This window comes from Acomys minous (assembly GCF_964271855.1).
Source record: "Acomys minous genome assembly, chromosome: 15".
Lineage (NCBI taxonomy): Eukaryota > Metazoa > Chordata > Mammalia > Rodentia > Muridae > Acomys > Acomys minous.
Window position 1 is genome coordinate 15,910,324 of NC_140497.1, and position 19,200 is coordinate 15,929,523.

At 43.5% G+C, this 19,200-nt stretch overlaps 1 protein-coding gene across 1 annotated transcript in view; it reads right to left on the reverse strand.

The window, feature by feature from the left end:
- ADAM9 (ADAM metallopeptidase domain 9) overlaps nt 1–19,200 on the reverse strand; it is a 71,389-nt gene that overhangs the window by 23,155 nt on the left and 29,034 nt on the right. Inside the window, exons 12-16 of the mRNA XM_084760646.1 lie at nt 16,306–16,477; nt 14,117–14,209; nt 13,091–13,286; nt 8,092–8,197; nt 3,701–3,884 (exon numbers count right to left, since the gene is read on the reverse strand). Of these exons, the coding sequence (XP_084616772.1) occupies nt 3,701–3,884; nt 8,092–8,197; nt 13,091–13,286; nt 14,117–14,209; nt 16,306–16,477 (751 nt within the window). The remainder of the gene's footprint in view (nt 1–3,700; nt 3,885–8,091; nt 8,198–13,090; nt 13,287–14,116; nt 14,210–16,305; nt 16,478–19,200) is intronic.

Here is a 19,200-nt window from a genome sequence, read left to right on the forward strand (position 1 = left end):
AAGTGTCCACACTGAGAAGCCACCCTGCACAAACTCACCTCCAACATCAATGTAAGACCTGAAACTCTGAAGCTGAGGGGCAAGAAATGAGTATTTCTTGAGTGCACTTGAATTCAGAGGCAAAGGAAAAGACTTTCGGAGCAGGAGCCCAGCAGCACAGGCAGCAAACCCAGCAGCTGATAAACTGGACGCATGAAACTTAAAAGCCTCTATACAGCAAAGGACGCCATCATCAGACAGCAGAGGCAGTGCCCAGAACAGGAAAAGTATTTACCAGCTGCACATCCAACAGAGGACTCAAAAAAGTAAACAAGAAAACAAACAAACCAATTAAAATGGATCATAGAAATGAACAATAGATATGATAAAAGTGGCTGAGAAATAGTTTTTTTAAGACTTATTATTTATACAGTATTCTGCCTGCATGTACATTGGATCTCATTACAGATGGTTGTGAGCCACCATGTGGTTGCTGGGAATTGAACTCAGGACCTCTGGAAGAGCAGCCAGTGCTCTTAACCTCTGAGCCATCTCTCCAGCTCCGAGAAATATTTTTATATGTTCAATAGTCTTAGCACCAGGGAAATGTACATCAAAACTACTCTGAGATCCTATCTGACTCCAGTCAGAGTGTCTGAGATTAAAAGATGACAGCAAATGCTGGAGAAGAAGGAATCCTAATCACTGTTGGTGGAAATGTAAACTGAGGCAGTCACTATGGAAACCAGTGTGGAGCTTCCTCAAAATGCTGGAAATAGAGCTGATGATCAAGCTCCTGGGCATAGATTCAAAGGACTCTATATCATACACAAAGATACCTATATAGTGTGTGTATATTGCTCCACTATTCATAACAGCCAGGAAATAGAAACAGCCTAGAAATCTACAAACTGACACATTAATCATGAAAATGTGGTACATTTGCACAGTGGAATATTATTCAGCTGTTAAGAAAAATAAAATTGTGAGGTTTGCAGGTAAGTGGATAAGGTTACAAACAGTCATCTTGGGTGAGGGTGCCACAGACACTCTTTAGGCATGTGTGGAACTTGGAATACCCGTAAGGATCAGGCAATTAGTAAAGAGACATTATGGGGACTAAGGAGGGGCCCTAGCATGTAGTGAAATACAGATTGGGAAAGGTAATAAGAGAACCTGAAGGCCAAATAGGATGGGGAGGCAGGGCAGACGACTATAGTGGGAGGTACCTAACTCCAAAGACCTTCTCAAAAAGTCCTATGGAAGGAATACTACTTAGGCGCTTCCTAAATATATACATATATACAGCCAAGAGTTTAAACGGAGTTACCCTGTAATGGGAAAACAGTGACTCTACTAGACACCACGGGCCAACAAATAAAAGTGGGGTTTCATATAGCTGTAAAGAGAAATGAAATTTGCATTAGAATGGACGGAACTGAAACGGTTTATGTGAAGTGACCCCGAGACACACGCCGCCTGTCCTGCTATGTGCATCCCACCGTTGAAGCTTTAGATCTGTCTGTGAACCATCTGCAGGGACCTGAAAGTGAGAAAGGGGCTGTGGCAGGAAGAGGCGATGCCTTAAGGTGGGGGTGGCACAACACATGTGACAGGAAAATAGGGGAAAGAGTACAGGGTAGGCGAGGCTTAAACAGGAGTGGAGGAAGGAGGCTCAGCGGATGTGAGTGACAACTGACCAAAACTAAGGATTTATGGAGAAACCACATGGAACTCTGCTTTATAAACTAATTTTAAACAAATTTTTAAGAAAAAGCAAAATCAGCAAAAATGTCATACACTAAGACACCTCTCACACAGTGCTAGTGAAATGTAATGTTACACTATGTAAAAGGTAACTTAGCAGTTCATATCAAAATTTAAATATGCATATGCAAAAAAGTAAAAATTTAAGTAAATAAATGTACATATCACTTAATTAAAAAAAACTGGGTTTGGAGAGATGGCTCAGAGGTTAAGAGCACTGACTGCTCATCCAGAGGTCCTGAGGGCCCAGCAACTATCTATAATGAGATCTGATGCCCTCTTCTTGTCTGCAGATGTATGTGCAGGCAGAACATTGTATACATAATAAATAAATAAATCTTAAAAAAAAAAAACTGTCACGAACTATCCTACAGAAGTATCAAAGAAGTAGAGAGATTAAGTACTCTCTAGATACTCTTTAGTACTAGCTAAACAAACAGACCAGAATATGTCCACTGCAAGCTTAAACAACTGCTGAGATTAAATGAAATGAAGTGGGCTTTCCTGCAGACCGGGAGGATCTGCCATGGGCTGCGGGTAACCACACGTCAGGACTTCACTAAAAGTCTGATGTGGTTTTGTTTTCTCAGAATGTGTGAGGTATGTAAATGCCCCAAAAGAGAACTGCACAGTTATGCAACCCTGCTGACAGTGGCTCACCTCGGAAGTGAGCTGGGGAAGAGGAATGACTTGCTTTTTTTTGTTTTGTACAATATTTATAATAATTAAAATGTAATACTTTTATATAAAATAGTTCTTCCAAAGGAGGAAAAATTTAGAGGGCGAAATATATCAAACTACTCAAGGCACACACTTAAAAAAAGTCACTGAAGATTTTTTTTAAAGATTTATTTATTATATATACAACATTCTGCCTACATGTGTGCCTACATGCCAGAAAAAGGAAATAAATCTCATTATACATAGTTGCAAGCTACCATGTGGTTGCTGGGAATTGAACTCAGGATCTCTGGAAGAGCAGACAAAGCTCTTAACTCCTGAGCCATCTCTCCAGCCCCATCACTGAAGATTTTGATTAAAAATTTTAACCCTATCACATAATTCAATCATGATCCAAGTAAACATAATATCAACTAAAGGAAAATTTACCATAAAAACATTAAAATAGAGTAAAGGGGCATTTAAATTAATAACAGATAAAACCTACAATTAAAATATAATTGCCAAGAAACTGACACAAATATAACATTCCTGGTATAAATGAAATTTACATGAGAAAGTAAAATAGGACAGTACTACAGACTAAACTGTTTCTGTCTCTAAAGCTTTAACACATTAAGAATTTGAAAGCCCAGGATGTATAGTTATCAAATACCACATTATAAGATTATAGTCTTAGCAAACACACACACACACACACACACACACACACACACACACACACCACATGTTGCCATCTCTTTTGCTGAATCTTGAGAAAAGAGAAAGGCATGTTTGGTGATTATCACTTTATCTGTCACAGCAAACATTTTAGAGAAAAATAAAAGCCCTGATCGTCCACTCATACGGAAGCAGCGGCTGCCAAACCCTGTGCTCATGCTAGATTCAAGGAACACGGGCAGGCCTAGCACCATGACATCCCTGACCCAGATGCTCACAAAATCCAGGAAGTTGAGTTCCCATCCCAAGAATTGTGGAAATCACCTAGGTTTCCCAGAAGGGGCAATCTGGCTGACAAATTATAGCACATTCATAGGACAAAGAAACATGTACAATGATTACAACATGGAAGACATCAGAGGGTCCCTGTGGAGACACACAGGTGGAGCAATTAGAGTTGTTCCCAAGTGTCTTCCCAGTGGCTTTACCTTTTCTAAATTGCTACCACAGATATAGACTGTTCCCCTCCACAGAAAGAAGAGGCCAGCCACCAACTTTGTATAATGATTTTTTTAAGTTGTTTTTGTTTGTAAATAGAAAACGTTTAGGTTACCTTTCCAGTATCACATTTTGTCCCTTCGTTCACCATCCCTGGGTCTGGAACATCTGAACCAAGCTGGAAATCCACACCCCAGCACTTGGTGCCCCGGCTCGGAGTCTGAATGATGGCTGGCACGATCCCAAACACAGGCATGTCCTGGACATTCTCACACTGCAGCTTTCCGCACAGAGCATTCCTACCGAGCAAGAGAAACAATGTGAACACAAAACTGCCTCCGGCGGACACAAAGAGACGTTTTTTTTAAGTTTATATGTAGTTTGCCGTTTCCCTGACAGGAGGAAATCTCAACAGAAAGCGAACATGGCTCTCCTTAACTGCCGCACGGGAGAGAAGAGGTGAGCGGCAGCTAAAATGCGGGTAGGGTGGCAAGCAGTGCGAAGGTGTTTCCACGCATATGCAAGCACCATAAGCCAACGGGCTGCCAGACCCTGAGCTCACACTAGATTAAAGCAGCGTGGGCAGGCAAGCCCCATGACACTATTAACCCAGAGGCACAAACAGGCGCAGGGTGCTCTAAGCAACCAAGCTGTTGACAGATATGGTGTTTTATAAATGGGACTGCACAGGAAATAAGGCATAAGTGTCGAATAAACAAATGCCAAGTAAGTATGCAAAAGCCTTAAAGGAATACAGTCTATGTACTGAAAGTGAAAGCTAAAGTTTGCAGATGTCCACATAGACACACACACACACACACACAGACACACAGACACACACGTACATGTATGGCACACACACACACACACACACACACACGTACATGTATGGCACACACAGAAAGGATAAACTAAGAAAGTATCTCTGGATGTGAGGATAGTATGACAAACGTTATGAGCAAACAGGTAGCACACGGCCCGCCAGTGCGCTTGGCCTCACAGCTGTGCTGGGGCGGGGCCTCAGGTGAAGGGGAAATACTCTGCCCAGAGTCAGAGTCCTGAAGTGGTCGAAACAGGATTCAAACTTATAGACACTAACTTCAAATGTGCACTTTGTTTTGTTTCGTTTTATCGGGTTTTGGTTTTGTTTTTTGTTTTTGTTTTGTGTCTGTGTGTGTGTGTGTCTTTTTTTTTTTTTTTTTTTTTTTTTTTTTGAGACAAGGTTTCTCTGTGTAGCCCTGGCTGTCCTGGAACTCACTATGTAGACCAGGCTGGCCTCAAACTCAGAGACCCACCTGCCTCTGCCTCCCAAGTACTGGGTTTAAAGGCGTGCGCCACCGTGAGCAGCCCAAATGTGCACTCTTAACCCTTGCGCTAGCTAGCTCTGCAGTATTGTCAAAGTTCTCAGATGCGCTTCTCAGGGATGGTAAGTAAGTTTCAATATCTTCAAGATAATCAGGAAGCCATGAAACGAAACATGGCTAAAAACAATGAAGTGTGTCAGGTAGGATGGTATACGCCTACATGTTAGTAGTCTACGGCCAGCCTTGGCTATGAAGCAAGACCCGTTTTGCCCTCAGGTTTGGTTTAGTCCCTTAGCCCTAGCATTTCATCTCAGCTCAAATCCACCAATTATACTCATTTCCAATCCATTAATACGTTTCTGGAGCCACGTGTGCTGTCACTCATTCACTCAACAAACCCCAGCCACTATACTCCAGGAATTATGCTAACCACAAGGAAATGTGTCACCAAGTCTAGTCTAGCAAGGAGAGGTGACAAGCAAGTGATAAAGCGACACTATGGCAAACGCCACAGAAGAATATTCCAGAAGGGATGCTGAAAATGCGATGACGATACAAACGGTGATTCATTAAGATGACTTAATCCTGAAATGTTACCAATTGAAAATATGTGACATAAAGGTTTACAGAACTGAAAAGGAGCCAGTGAAGAGGCAAGTGCATTAAACAGCCCAAAAGTCATGTAAACACTTGATTAAGACAATTAAACAACAGTGAATCCACCCCAACATGTGCAACAACTGAGGATGACACTTGGGGTCTCCACAAGCCAGTGTGGGGTCATGATGCACAAGAGGAGCAGGGCACGCAGGACGTGTTCCTTTTTTAATTATCTCAGACTTTACTTATTTGTTGTGTGTGCATATGTGGTGTGCAAGCATGCACATGTGGTATATACCCTGTGTGTACGAATGTGGCAGCTAGAAGTCAACCCTGGATGTCTTCCTCAATTGCTCTGCCCTTTATTTCTTGAGAAAGGGTCTCTCACTAAGTCTGGAGCTCGCTTATTTGCCCCACAGGTTAGTCAAAGAGCCCTGGGGATCTATCTGTGTCCCCAGCTCTGGGATTATTGGTCTGCACTGCTGTAACTGTTTTTTTATATAAGTGCTAGGGAAATGAACTCAGGTCTTGCACAGTAAGCACTTTATAGACAGAGCCATCTCCCCAGTCCCAAGTCTTCTCTGTAAAATTAAACAAGAAAGCGATTTTTCAGTAACTCATGAGTCAATAGGGAAATCATGCTAGGTACCAGGGAGTGGCACTATTGGAAAGGATTAGAAGGATTAAGAGGTGTGGCCTTGCTGGAGAAGGTGTGTCACTAGGAGTGGGTTCTGATTTCTCATAAGGCCGTGGCAATTGCAGTGTCTCCCTCTCTCTCAGCTCTTGCTCCAGAGCCATGCGTGCCACCATGATCCCTGCCATGGTAATGAACTACATCTCTAAAACTGTAAGCCAGCCCCCATAAATACTTTCTTTTATAAGAGTTGTTGTTGTCATGGTGTCTCTTCACAGCAAAAGAACGGTGACTAGGACAGTTACAAGCCATGATGAAAATAGAGCACATCAAGTTTATGAAGAAGAGGTACCCGGCACTTGGAACACCTATAAAGAGTACATGCTATTAGCAAAGTGGAAGAAGTTTTCCGTAAGAAAGTCGCTGGAGCTGAAATTTGAAGAACGACCAGCACTGGCCAGGCAATGGAGTAACAACAATGACAGAGCTACTGTGGCAAAATGTCACAAGTAGGCTAGTGTCGCTGAAGTACCTCACAGAGATGGCTAATGGAGGAAGGGGGACAAGATGTGGGAGAGAAGGGGAAAACAAGTTTATAAGGAGGGACACTCTTCACAAATCTAAGGAAAAAGAAAACGGTCAGTCAGTGAGGTGATCTGAACGAGAACGGCCCCACACACTCCTGTATTCAAACGCTTGGTCCCCAGTTGTGGAACTGTTTGAGAAGGATTGGGGTGCTGGCCTTGTTGGAGGAGGTGTAGACTTTGAGGTTTCTTTTTTTTTTTTTTTTTTTTTTGGTTTTTTGAGACTGGGTCTCTCTGTGTTAGCCGTGGCTGTCCTGGACTCACTTTGTAGACCAGGCTGGCCTCGAACTCACAGCGATCCGCCTGCCTCTGCCTCCCGAGTACTGGGATTAAAGGTGTGCGCCACCACACCCAGCACTTTGAGGTTTCAAAAGCACACGCAAGATCCAGTCTCGCTTTCCCCGTCATTAGATGTAAGCTCTCAGCTTACTGCTCCAGCACCTTGCCTGCCTGCCTGCTGCCATGCTCCCCACCACAATAGTCACGGACTCACCCTCTGAAACTGCAAGCCCCAATAAACTCTTTCTTTTATAAGCTGCCTTGGTGATGGTCACACCAAGAGGACAATGACGAAGCCATTGGTTTAACCAAACACTTCTGCAGACAGAGTTAAGGGGCAAAGAGACAACATATGCTACAGTAGTCCTGCTGATAGTGGATCTTAGCCAACACCACCTTCCACAAGCCAATGAGCTCAACTAGTGGCAGCACACAGTACTGCAGGACCATTCTCACTGAGTAAAATATCAGCAGGTACATGTGGAGCGCAAACACAAAACAGGAGGAAATACATTGGAATTATACTACTAACTTTTATAATAAACAAACACTAATTATAAAATTAAGTTTTTACATTTGTTTATCTTACATATATTTATGTGTTTATATGCATGTATTCCCTGCACACACAAGCCCCTGCCCAGGAATGCCACAATGCATGTGTGTAGGTCAGAGAACAACTTTCTAGAATCAGTTCTCTCCATCTACTCTGTGTTGAGGAGATGAAAACCGGCTTGCCAGGCTTGGTCTACTTCATCATTTTAAATTCATATAAGGCTGAAAAAGAAATAATGAGAGAGCCAACTAACAAGCAGGTGTCCTGTGTGTAGGCATGAGTCAGAGAATGCTTTGCTGAAGGAAGATGAGGGTGTGGCTCACGGATAAACAAAACAGCCAGATCCGACAATGAGGTACAATGGGAAGAGTTACTGCTCCAGGTCTGCTCCCCAGGCCGTCTCTCTCGGAAGCCTTGCTGTGCATGTTACGCATAAGAAGCTAAGCATTTGAAGCGGGAGAAAGGCAGCAGTCACAGGAGCAGGCACAAAAGACTTCAGAGGCGACTGGTCCCTTGTTCACAGCCCCCTGCACCCTCATCTCCACTTACCCAGTGGCACACTTCTTGTACTCACTGCCGGAGAAGCCACAGTTGCCAAATCGGTCGCCTTTAGAATTCACTTCAATGAAGCAGTCTCTTGGGGCAGCCTTAGCTTCTGCAACATTCAACATTTAAAAGAGAAAAAGTTAGGGTTGGAAGTTTACTTGGAAACAGCAGTATTCCCCATGGCTCGTCACACACCTGTATATATAACCTGCACGCTTCCACGTTCCTGCCTTACACACACAGCACTTTTGTTCTACACTTCATGCCGAGCAAAAATATGTAAAACTAAGGCACAAAGATTGCACATAAAAACCCAGACTCAAGTACTCAAATTCTATATCAAATACCATTAAATAGTCATTACAACTGACCCATGCACATCAGATGGCTAGCACTGTTGATTGGACTGGACTGAGAAAGGGAAATTATAAACCCTGCTGAGTGTGTCTGATCTTCTAGACAGGTCGCTGGGGAGGGAGAGTGCAGGTAAGTGCCCTTGAAGCTATTATCTGTCTTGCCTTGGTCCTCTCCTGAATCCTTCTCATCCTGTCTCTGTCCACCACGAGACAGTGAAGGTTCTCTGCCACACAGTCCCATCCCTACAATGCCCTTTCATATGTTCATGGGCCGAGCAAATATGGACTGAATCCCTCTGAAATCAGGAACCTAAACTACACAACAGTTCACGCAGTAGGGATACAACTTTGCAGGGCACACACCCTGCTCTCATATACCCGCCACAGCAGCTACTGCCAGGTGGCCTTTATCGTACATGGATGCTTGCATTGGATAAATAGAGTGAGACCTACACCATGTGACAAAGGATTAACCCACTCTCATTTTCTTAAATGTTGTGTATCATTTGTTTCGTTTTTCTCTTCTAAAAATGATTCTCACTTAAAAGTGCTTGTCAGTATTTCCAAGTCAAATTGTCAGTCCTTCCTCCTTCCTAAAGGAAAACTCCCTTGCCTACCTCACAAGCCTGGTGCAAGGCTAAGTAAGTTTTCATGAAGATGGATGTGAATAAAAGGATGTAAAACACAGGAAAGGGGCAAACAAGGAGAAATACCCAGAAAACTGCCCTGGAGAAATGACACACAATGTTCCTGTCCTCGTCCTAATTGGAACAGGGAGTTACGAACTTTCCTGAAAATACACAGGAAGAGACTGAGTCAAACCGGCCCACTGCTCCTGTTGACTCAAGGATAAAGAAAGGTGAGAATGATGGGAGGACAGACTCTAGGAAGGCTTTCTGTACAGATCATCAGTGTCAGTGACTAGCCGCTGCAGTCTGGGCAAATGTGCTGAAAAGCGACACCTCTCCCAAGGAGACTCAGTCATGCTCAGCACCCGAGGGTGCAGCACAGTGCAGAGCAGGGGACAGGAACCCCCTAGCATCATGGACAACCAAAGTGAAGGCAACAGAAGGCATCACAACCCCAAGTCTTCCAAACCCTTCCCAGCACCTATGACCACGCTGGGAACCAAGAGTTGACGTAGGAGAACAACAAAGCATTTTACAGAATGCTGTGGAAGCATCACCCAAAAGTGAACAGCTGCAGAGCTGGGGACTCTTTCTGGAACACCCCATAGGACATTTTGTGGTTCACTTTGCTTGGAAGGAGGGATGGATAAATACTTGATTATGTCCAATTAAGGTGTCTGGGACAAAATAATCAACAGACAGGAAAGTGCCTTCTGTGAACTGCGGGCAGCCACTTCTGTCATCAAGCAAACACACTGAGTCTCTGATATGGCACTATTTCCTGGAGGGTCACCCAGCAGCTGGGTACCAGGGTAACTACACTATTCCCTTTCCATCACAGAAGGGACAGCACTTCGTGTCCCCACACATATACACCACTGCTGACCGAAGTCTGGGCCCTGTGCACACTAGGCAAGGGCTCCACCACTGAGCCACTTTTTTACCATTTGAGACAGGGCTTCACTAAGTTGCACAGGCTGGCCTTGAACTCATTCTGTGGCCCAGGCAAGTCTTAAGCTTGCAACCCTCCTGCCTCAGCTTCCTCAGTGGCTGGGATCACAGGCCTGTCTATACCACTAAGCACAGTCTTTTGTTTTTACTAGAATGGCAGAGAGTAGTGAAACTGTACAAGATACTTCATGACAACGCAAGTCAGATGGTGTTAATTTTCTTCAAAAAACTATATATATGCCCTGACTCAGGCAGGTCCAACCAATGACAACCACAACTCACTGTACATGTATTAAGGGGTGCAAATGGGAGTGGCAACATTTAGCAACATGCCCTCAGTGACTCACTAACAAAAATCTGCTTCCTGTTCCTATGACTTCATGCTTTGATAGCTTAGAGGTCTGGGTGTCCAAGGAAGAAAATCTTCCACTAGCTGCCAGAATAATGACTCCGCTGGACCGGAACGTAAACCACACCCTCAGGTGTGCCAGGCTCCTCATGATTCTGAACGAACAGAGAAAGGCTTTGCAAGTGGCTGGATGATAGGTCCAGAACCCTACACGGAAGTAGAGCAGGCCTGGAACACAGGAATTGTCTAAGTATTTATCACATCCTGTCACAACCAAAACCAGCAAAGCCACACGTTGCCCAGGCCCTTCAGGGGTGAGTGCTTGGGACACTCCACCAGGTTGGGAGCTCTGACCATCTAAGGCACTTACTGATGGCAAAGGAAATACACAACGGGCACCGTGACAATGTAATGTAGACTAGAGAGCAGGAAGCACAGTCCCAGACCTGAGGACTGCAGCTGCCATTGGTATTTCTTCTTATTTTATTATGACTATAACTGTGATGAAATGTTCCTAGTTTCTACCCTCTCTTCACTCTGTGACGTAAGACTTAGACTTTGAACTTGTAAGAGGACTTCTGGATGAAGCTCATATTTAATTGAGCAAGTGAAGACAGCAGGCTGCTCTCATGGAGGCTTCTAATGAGCAATCTTACACTGGCCAGTAAGAGGGGATAGTTCCCAACAGACAGCAGGCTGCGACACCTGTAATGTTCCTACCATTGGAACTGAGCTGGGACACCAGCTCCTTCTGGGTCCCGAGCCTGCCATCCCTGACAGCAGAACTGCACGAGTGAATCCTTCCTCTGCATGCGTGCCTGTGTGCGTGCGTGCGTGCGTGCGTGCGTGCATGCGTGAGTGCCTATGTGCATGCGTGAGTGCCTGTGTGCATGCCTCTGTGAGTGTGCGCGCGCGCGCGCGCGCGTGCGTTCCTGTGTGTGCGCATGCGCACACACATGCATTTATGTATCCCTTCACCTCTATTTCTCTAGAGAACCCAAATAACACAAAGAAAAAGTTGAAACTGAAAAGACAGAGATGTCCTGCTTGGATCCCTTTAAACGAACTGAAGTCAGCAGAGTGGCTGATGCCTGTACCCGCTTCAAGACCACTTCAGAATGGTGGTTAGCTATGTGCCATTCGGTTAATGTAAATACTCAGCAAACTCAGTGAAAGGAGAGATCTAGAGGCAGGAGGTAGACAGGGAGGAATGGGGGGGAGGGAGGAGGGAGAGAGAACGAGAATGATTGACTCTGGAGAGAGAGAAGGGCAGAAAATCAATTAGGCCTTCACAGTTCAGATGAGGGCAGCGTTGACATGGCTGCTATGCGATACAGCCCACAGTGCTCTGAAAACTACAGTTATTCTATGATGAAGAAAAAAGAATAGAAAATTATTGTGTGTATGGCTATGAGTTGTCAAGAGCTGAATGAAGACAAAAAACAAAAATGAATTCTCATCTTCCATTAAGAAAAAAAAGTAGGAGCTAGAGAGGTAGCTCAGTGGTTAGATGCAGTTATGATGCTTGCAGAGGACGTGGGTTTGGTTCCCAGCACCCACACGGTAATTCACAACTGTCTTCTCTCTAGTGCCTGGGAATCCACGCCTTCTGACTTCTACAGGCACTAGGCATGCACACAGCACACATACATACTTGCTGGCAAAACTCATACACATAGAATATAATAGATCTTAAAAATAAAAGAGTAGCATTACAAAGAGGCTGTCAAAAGACTTGGAGGTGCTGGGCATGGTGCCAAATACATAGCACTTGGAAGGCTGAGGCAGACAGAGAACTGAAAGTCCAAGGCCAGCCTGACTACATGGCAAGACCCTGTCCCAAATAGAAATGAATATACGAATATAAAGTAAAAAATAAGCTGCAAAAGGTAAACAGTATTTCAAAGGATGGGAGTGTGGGACAGAAACTGACTTTAACTTTCATAGTAAAATTACATAAAAATTTTACCTTTTAGTCTACGATATACCTTTCATAAAGTGAAAACTTTAAACAAAAAACCCCGAGAACATATACTACGTACCCATCAACATAAAAACTAGAAACTAAGGACAAGGAGGACAGCTTAGTGGGTGAAGTACTTTGTTGTGCAAGTGTTAGGTCCTGAGTTCAAATCCCAGAGGCCACATAAAGCAGTTCACACCTATAACTTCTCCTGTGTGGGAAGGGGAGGTGAAGACAGAAGAATCCCAAAAGCTCAAGGGCCAGCTGCATTCACACACATGCACTCCCGTACACAAAGACACACTTCAAACACACGCAAATGAGAAACTAATCAGGGCCCACTTAACTAATGAATACTCTAATAAACTGGATGTAAATGTATCAATATAGATGGTTCATAAGGACATTTTAAATAAGGAATGAAACGTCAGTCCCATACAGCCTATATTATTAAAACCAGAAAACTGGAGGCTGAGAAGACAGCTGAGCAGTAGTGCGCTTGTCTTGCACGTGTGAGGTTCTAGGGACAGTCCTCATACCTACCGTCTCTGTGCGTGTGCGTGTAAATATATACTATGTGTTACACAAAGTGGGAAGAGGGAGAGCACAAAAACCTACAGATTAAACATACAAAATTCTTGACCACGACTGTCACTGGAGGAAGAAGAACCTCATCAATAACGTTCGATTCTCGCTTTAGAAACCTAAAGCAAAGAGATGATGAGATCAAACCAATGGATCATACATATCTTACTTGAACCAAAGATGACTTGACACTGCGCATCGTAATACTGGCACATGCCGTTGTAGCAGTAGGCTTTGTTATTCTGGCAAGGGTATCCGTTCTGAATGAAGACATCGGGCGGGCAGAACTGGGAGGAGCCGTTGCAGTACTCGGGGACATCGCACTCACTGGTTTTCCCTCTGCACATAGAGCCTCCTGGAAGGAACTAAGGAAATGAGATTCCAATTAAACAGGAATGGGGTGCTCTCCACAAGTTCATCAAACTTGGAACCACAGTGTGTGTATAAAGGTTCCAACAACAAAGATTAACTCGCCCAACACAAGAGTGAACAAAGCCCAAACGGGCAATTCATAAATATTATAAAGTGAAAAAGAAACCTCATAGGTAAACAAAAGGAATGCAAATTAAATAAAAACACACAGGGACACTGCAGAAGCAGTCTGAAGGAGGATGACAATGGGTTTGGGGCTGGGGAGATGACGAGGGGGGCAAGCGCTTGCTGGTGCAGCCACATTCTGCAGCCCATCTGGCCAGTCAGCCTAGCAAGATGAGAGCTCCAGTTCTGGGCCAGGATCACAAGCAGAGCCACCATGGCTTGTGGTTTGGGGGTTGTTTCGAAAGGGTTCTGGGGATCAAACTCAGGTCCTCTTTATCAGTTAGCTCCCCAACCCCTAAGTTTCTACAGTGTGTACTTTGGTATTTTTTAAAGTTTCCCTAACAGATGTATGTTACTTGAAAAAAGAAATCAGGAAAATAAAAGATGGGGACAGAGCTCATTGGTCGAGTGTTTACACCTCCCGCCGCCCCCCAGCCCCGCCTCACAAGCACAGAGCCTTAGACTTAATCCCCAGTGCCCAAACCAAACAAACCAACTCAACAGGCCCCTCATCATAAAAAGTGCAGTTTAAATGCACAGAAGTGGGAGGAAATATAAAACAATCATAGATAAAAATGGTATGAAAGATCTCAGAAGACGCATTGCCACGGATCAATTTCCCTTCTGTGACTTGCTCCTGGGAGGGAGAACTCCTTGCCTGGCAGTCCCTACAACAGTCTCCGTATGCACATTCAGCAAATGACTTGAGCTTACAAGTGCTTCCTTCACAGCACGGGTCCAACTCACATTCCTGCAAACAGAAAATGACACCAATAAAGAAATGAGTCCTTGACAGTAGCACAGTAGCAGCCATTACTAAAGTTATTTTTCTGCCTGCAATGTCACTCTGACCTAGCCATCGCCAGCCATCTTTAGCTGCAAGCCTAATGATTTTCTCAGAGAGCTCGTTGCCAAATGCAGCTTCACTGAGGGTACAGCTTTGATGTGTGAATTCTGCGGGACCACATCAAAGTTAATAACCATGGACGCTTTTCCCTTCCTGTTCAGGGTCCCACTGTTCATGGGATGGCTTTTTCTGGGTAGGCAAACTATTCCTTTATTCCTTTTCTGTGGGGTAAGATGTGAGGATGCGCCCTGTGCATGCTAAGCACACACACTATACTGAGCAGCATTTTTCCTGGCTTTTGTCACCATGCTCTGGGCCTCCGCAGTTACATTTCCCACCTACAGACACCTATATGAATACAGCAATCTTAACATCCTATAAATGTGCTGTATCCTTATAAGCCGTCACCACTAGGGGAGGCAGGCAGGGAGTGCTATTCTGCAGCCTCTTGTGTAACTATAAGTATTGCATAACATAATTCTAAAACTAACTTCTTTTTAACTAATATGTAATAATTTTACATACCTATGACAGTATAATATTTCATATAGTCGATGTACACTGATCAAATCAGGGTCATTATCATTTCTATCACATAAAAAAAATTATAGCCAATGAGCTACAACCTATACTTTAAAATACATACACACACTCACACCCTAAGTCAAGATGGCTCATGGAACTAAATACAAAGCCTAAAACTATAAAACTTCTAGAAAAAAATCTGTACAATGTGGGAGCAGCCAAAGCATTAGCCATAAAAGCACAAAGTGACAAATGGCTTTCATCAAAATCAAAGCTCTGTGCTTCTAAGGCACTGTACATTATTAAAGGAGAACTATTACGAGGACATTTACAAATCAAGTATATAAGAAAAGATATATATCCAAGATAGGTAAGATAGAACTCAGTAACAAATGCCATTTTTCAAATGAAGGTACAGAGTTGAACATACACAGATACACAGATGGCAAATACGTCCATGGACGCCTGCTCAATGGCCTTAGACACCGGAAACATGCACAGTAAAACCGTAAGGAAATGGGGTGAGTTGACTGGGGAACACGAAGGAGGACAAAAGAGAAGGACAGGAAGTGAGGGGAGATACATAACATGAAGGATGTTTGGAAAAGGCATAGGGATTATAGTGTATGTTTATCTAAAATTACATATAATATGTATATGTGCACATATAGATATATAGCTTAGTTGAGGTGGCAACTCTTGGGGTGATAACGTCTCCCCGACCAAGAGCCATAAACTACCTAATGAAGCCCCCCGTTCCAGGGATAAGAAATTTCCTCTCGAGTTGCTGGTCAAGAGAATCCAAAGGCCTTAAATGAAGTCATGGACTACATCAATCGCGTAAGAGTAGAAAGCAATTTTCTCTTAGGACACAGGCAGGCTTTCAAGACCAAGTGTGGCCAGGCGAGGGAAAACACTGAGAATAACACAGTAGACCTTACATCTGAACAAATGTGCCCCGAATCTAATGGCAGCCCACGGGGACAGGGTTAAATGGGTATTCTGAGAGCAATGTGGCTCAGCAGCAGTGACAGTGAAGGTGGAGGGACACCGTGTTGTAAGGGGGAAGAAGTCTGATACCGACGGATGCTGGAAGGATGAATCAGCTACAACTCACTTAGCTAATGGGTCCAGCTGAGCTCATACTGCTTTAAGGCAAGACCAGAAAGGTCCTTAAGGAACTTAAAGAAATGACCAGTTGTGTAATGAATAATCCAACAGCTACAATAAAAATAAGTCAGGTAAGTAAAATGTTTAAAAAGGGGATGGGGACCATAGCGCTTGCCTCAAGTCATGCCATCATGAGCTCAACTCCCAGGAGTGGACGGGTTCCAGAAACAACGCCACATAAGACGACAGCAACCCTCACTTCACCACCAAAGCCCATACTCGCTCCTCTGCCAGGTGTCCAAAGCCACGGGCTTGACTTCCGCAACCCTCATGGCAATTTCACAAAGCACAACTGGAAAACTGACCTCTGGTGTGCCACAGTCACACTCTTCCCCGGGGTCCACCAGCTTATTACCACAGGAGGGCGCACTGTAAGCTTCATCAGGCTTCGGAATATTAAGGAGGCAGCTTCCTCCCTTGTTCAGAGTTAATTTCTCAAAGTCCTCTGCACTGCAACTGCTGAAGTTTCTGGAACCTCTACAACACACAGTAAGAAAAAGATCTCACGTCATCATCATCATCATCGCTTACCATGAAAGTTCTTAGCCATACCTTTAACCAATAAGAAGTAATTTCTGGCTGGGCGGTGGTGGCACACGCCTTTAATCCCAGTATTGGGGAGGCAGAGGCAGGCGGACCGCTGTGAGTTCGAGGCCAGCCTGGTCTACAACGTGAGTCCAGGACAGCCAAGGCTAACACAGAGAAACCCTGTCTTGAAAAAAAAAAAAATTGAATTCTGAAAAAAAAAGAAAATAAACAGCAGGCAAAAATGAAAACATAGATTGCTAATAAATATAGGAATCATTCTAGTAACCACATAGTTCACCATTGAAGTTACACTATACTGTCCTCCATGAAAATATCTTGCAAGCACATCACTTGTTAATACACTGATACAAAAATCAGAATCCTTCCAATCTATAGAGACCTTAAAAACTCACCTGGTCTCATTCAGAATTGAGCTTTATTTTTCTAAAATGCTATATATGTGACTTTCCCAGTCCTGTTATCTGCAGTGTGATGTGCTTACCCTCCCCTCCCCCAGTACACACAGTATGAGCCATGAGAAGAAAACACAAATGGCTCATTCCAGCACAGATGCCTCACCATCACTGTGATCAGTTGACTCACTAGCAGTACAGTGTGTGAACAGTGGCAGTATCAAACACCTACGGCTGCTCTACTTCAGGGGCTGGAGAGATGGCTCAGTGGTTAAGAGCACTGGCTGCTCTGACGGGGGACCCGGGTTCAATTCCCAGCACCACAAGGTGGCCCACAACCACTTGTACCTCTAGTTCCAGATCTGATGCTCTCTTCTGACCTCTCCTAGCACTGCTCATATAGTGCATGGATGTACATGCCAGCAAATGCTAAAACAAAAACCAATGAATAAATCTTTTTAAAAAATACTCCACTCAGGGCTGGAGAGATGGCTCAGAGGTTAAGAGCACTGACTGCTATTCCAGAGGATCTGGGTTCAATTCCCAGCACCCATATGGCAGTTCACAACTGTCTATAACTCCAAGATCTGACACCTCACACAGACATGCATGCAGGCAAAACACCAATGCACATAAAAATAAATAAATAAATAAAAATAAATTAAAACAAAAAAATACTCCACTCACTGTGAGTTCAAGGCCAGCCTGGTCTACAAAAATGAGTCCAGGATAGCCAAGACTACATAGAGAAACCCTGTCTCAAAAAAAAAAAAAAAAAAAAAAAAAAAAAACCACTACTCCAAGAATAATATAGAATTCATACCAGGCACCTGAGTCCCCGGACTGAGGAATTATTTTCTTAACTATATGCTCAACTCTATCATATCCAAGTCCCATTTGAAAACTAGAAATACTTCAACTGGAAGAATGGAGCTGATAAAAATAAGTGAACCAAGCAATAAAATAACCCCAGACACACAATCCTCAGGGCTGTACACGGATAATAAACATGGAAAAAACCAGGGCACACATCTCCTCCAAAGTCTTTAAACTTCAGCAATGACACCTAAGAGAGAGTTAGTGACATGAAACCCTATAAAGAGAAATGATTGTAACTATGTTCAAAGAGACAAACAGCTGAATGAAATAATAAAAGCAAGGAATGAGATGAAGGGAGAAATCGACAAAGAAATAGAAATACTGAGGAAAAAAATAACTAATCTGAAATGTTGGAAGCAAAAAACATAGTAAGTCAAATTTAAAAAAAAAAAAAAACCTCACTGGAAAGTCTCCAAAATAAAAGGAATCAAAACAAAAACAGAATGCCTGAGCCCAAGACAATTCACCAAGGACAAAAACAAAATAATAAACAGGTAGCATGGGAATTCCAAGGTACACATGACATCACACATCAGACGATGATGATGAAGGAGGAGAAGCTTGTTCTACAGGCATAAAAATGAAGGAAGGTCTGGAGGGCAGAAAGGCAAGGGATAAATGATGTAATTATATTATAAATTCAAAAACTAATAATTTCTTTTAAAAAAAAAAAGAACAGAAATCATGCCCAGCAAGCCATGCCGAGCAAGCCTGTAAGCGGCATCCTCCACGGCCTCTGCTTCAGCTCCTGCCTCCAGCTTCCTGCCCTGGCTTCCCTCGGTGATGGACTGTGATGTGGAACCGAGGAGCTAAAATAAGCCCTTTCCTCCCCTAGGTGCTTTTGGTCATGGTGTTTTATCACAGTAGTAGAAACCTTAGCCAAGACAATCAGAGGAGCAAATAAAAGAGATGTGAACAGGAAAGGAAGAAAAACCAAAGAACCCCTACTTACAGATGACATGTTCCTATGCCTCAGAGGCCCTAATGACTCCCTTCGAAACTCTGTTGTTGTTGTTGCTGCTGCTGCTGTTGTTGTTTTTAAGACAGGGTTGTTTTGTGAGTCCTGACTGTCATGAAACCACTCTGCTGGGACTAAAGGTGTGTGCTGCTACCACCTGGCTTCCCTCTGAAAACTCTTAAAGCTGATAAACACTTTCAGCAAAGTGAAAGGATACAAATAAATATACAAAAACCAACAGCCTTCCTATATATCAGTAACAACCATACTGAGAAAAAAAAAATCATTATCTCATTAACAATAGTCTCAAAATATAAGATAAAATACCTTAGAATAACCCTAAACAATTATGTGAAAGTCATCTATAGTGAAAACTTTGCAGCACTGAAGAAGGAAACTGAAGGAGACACTGTAAGATGAAA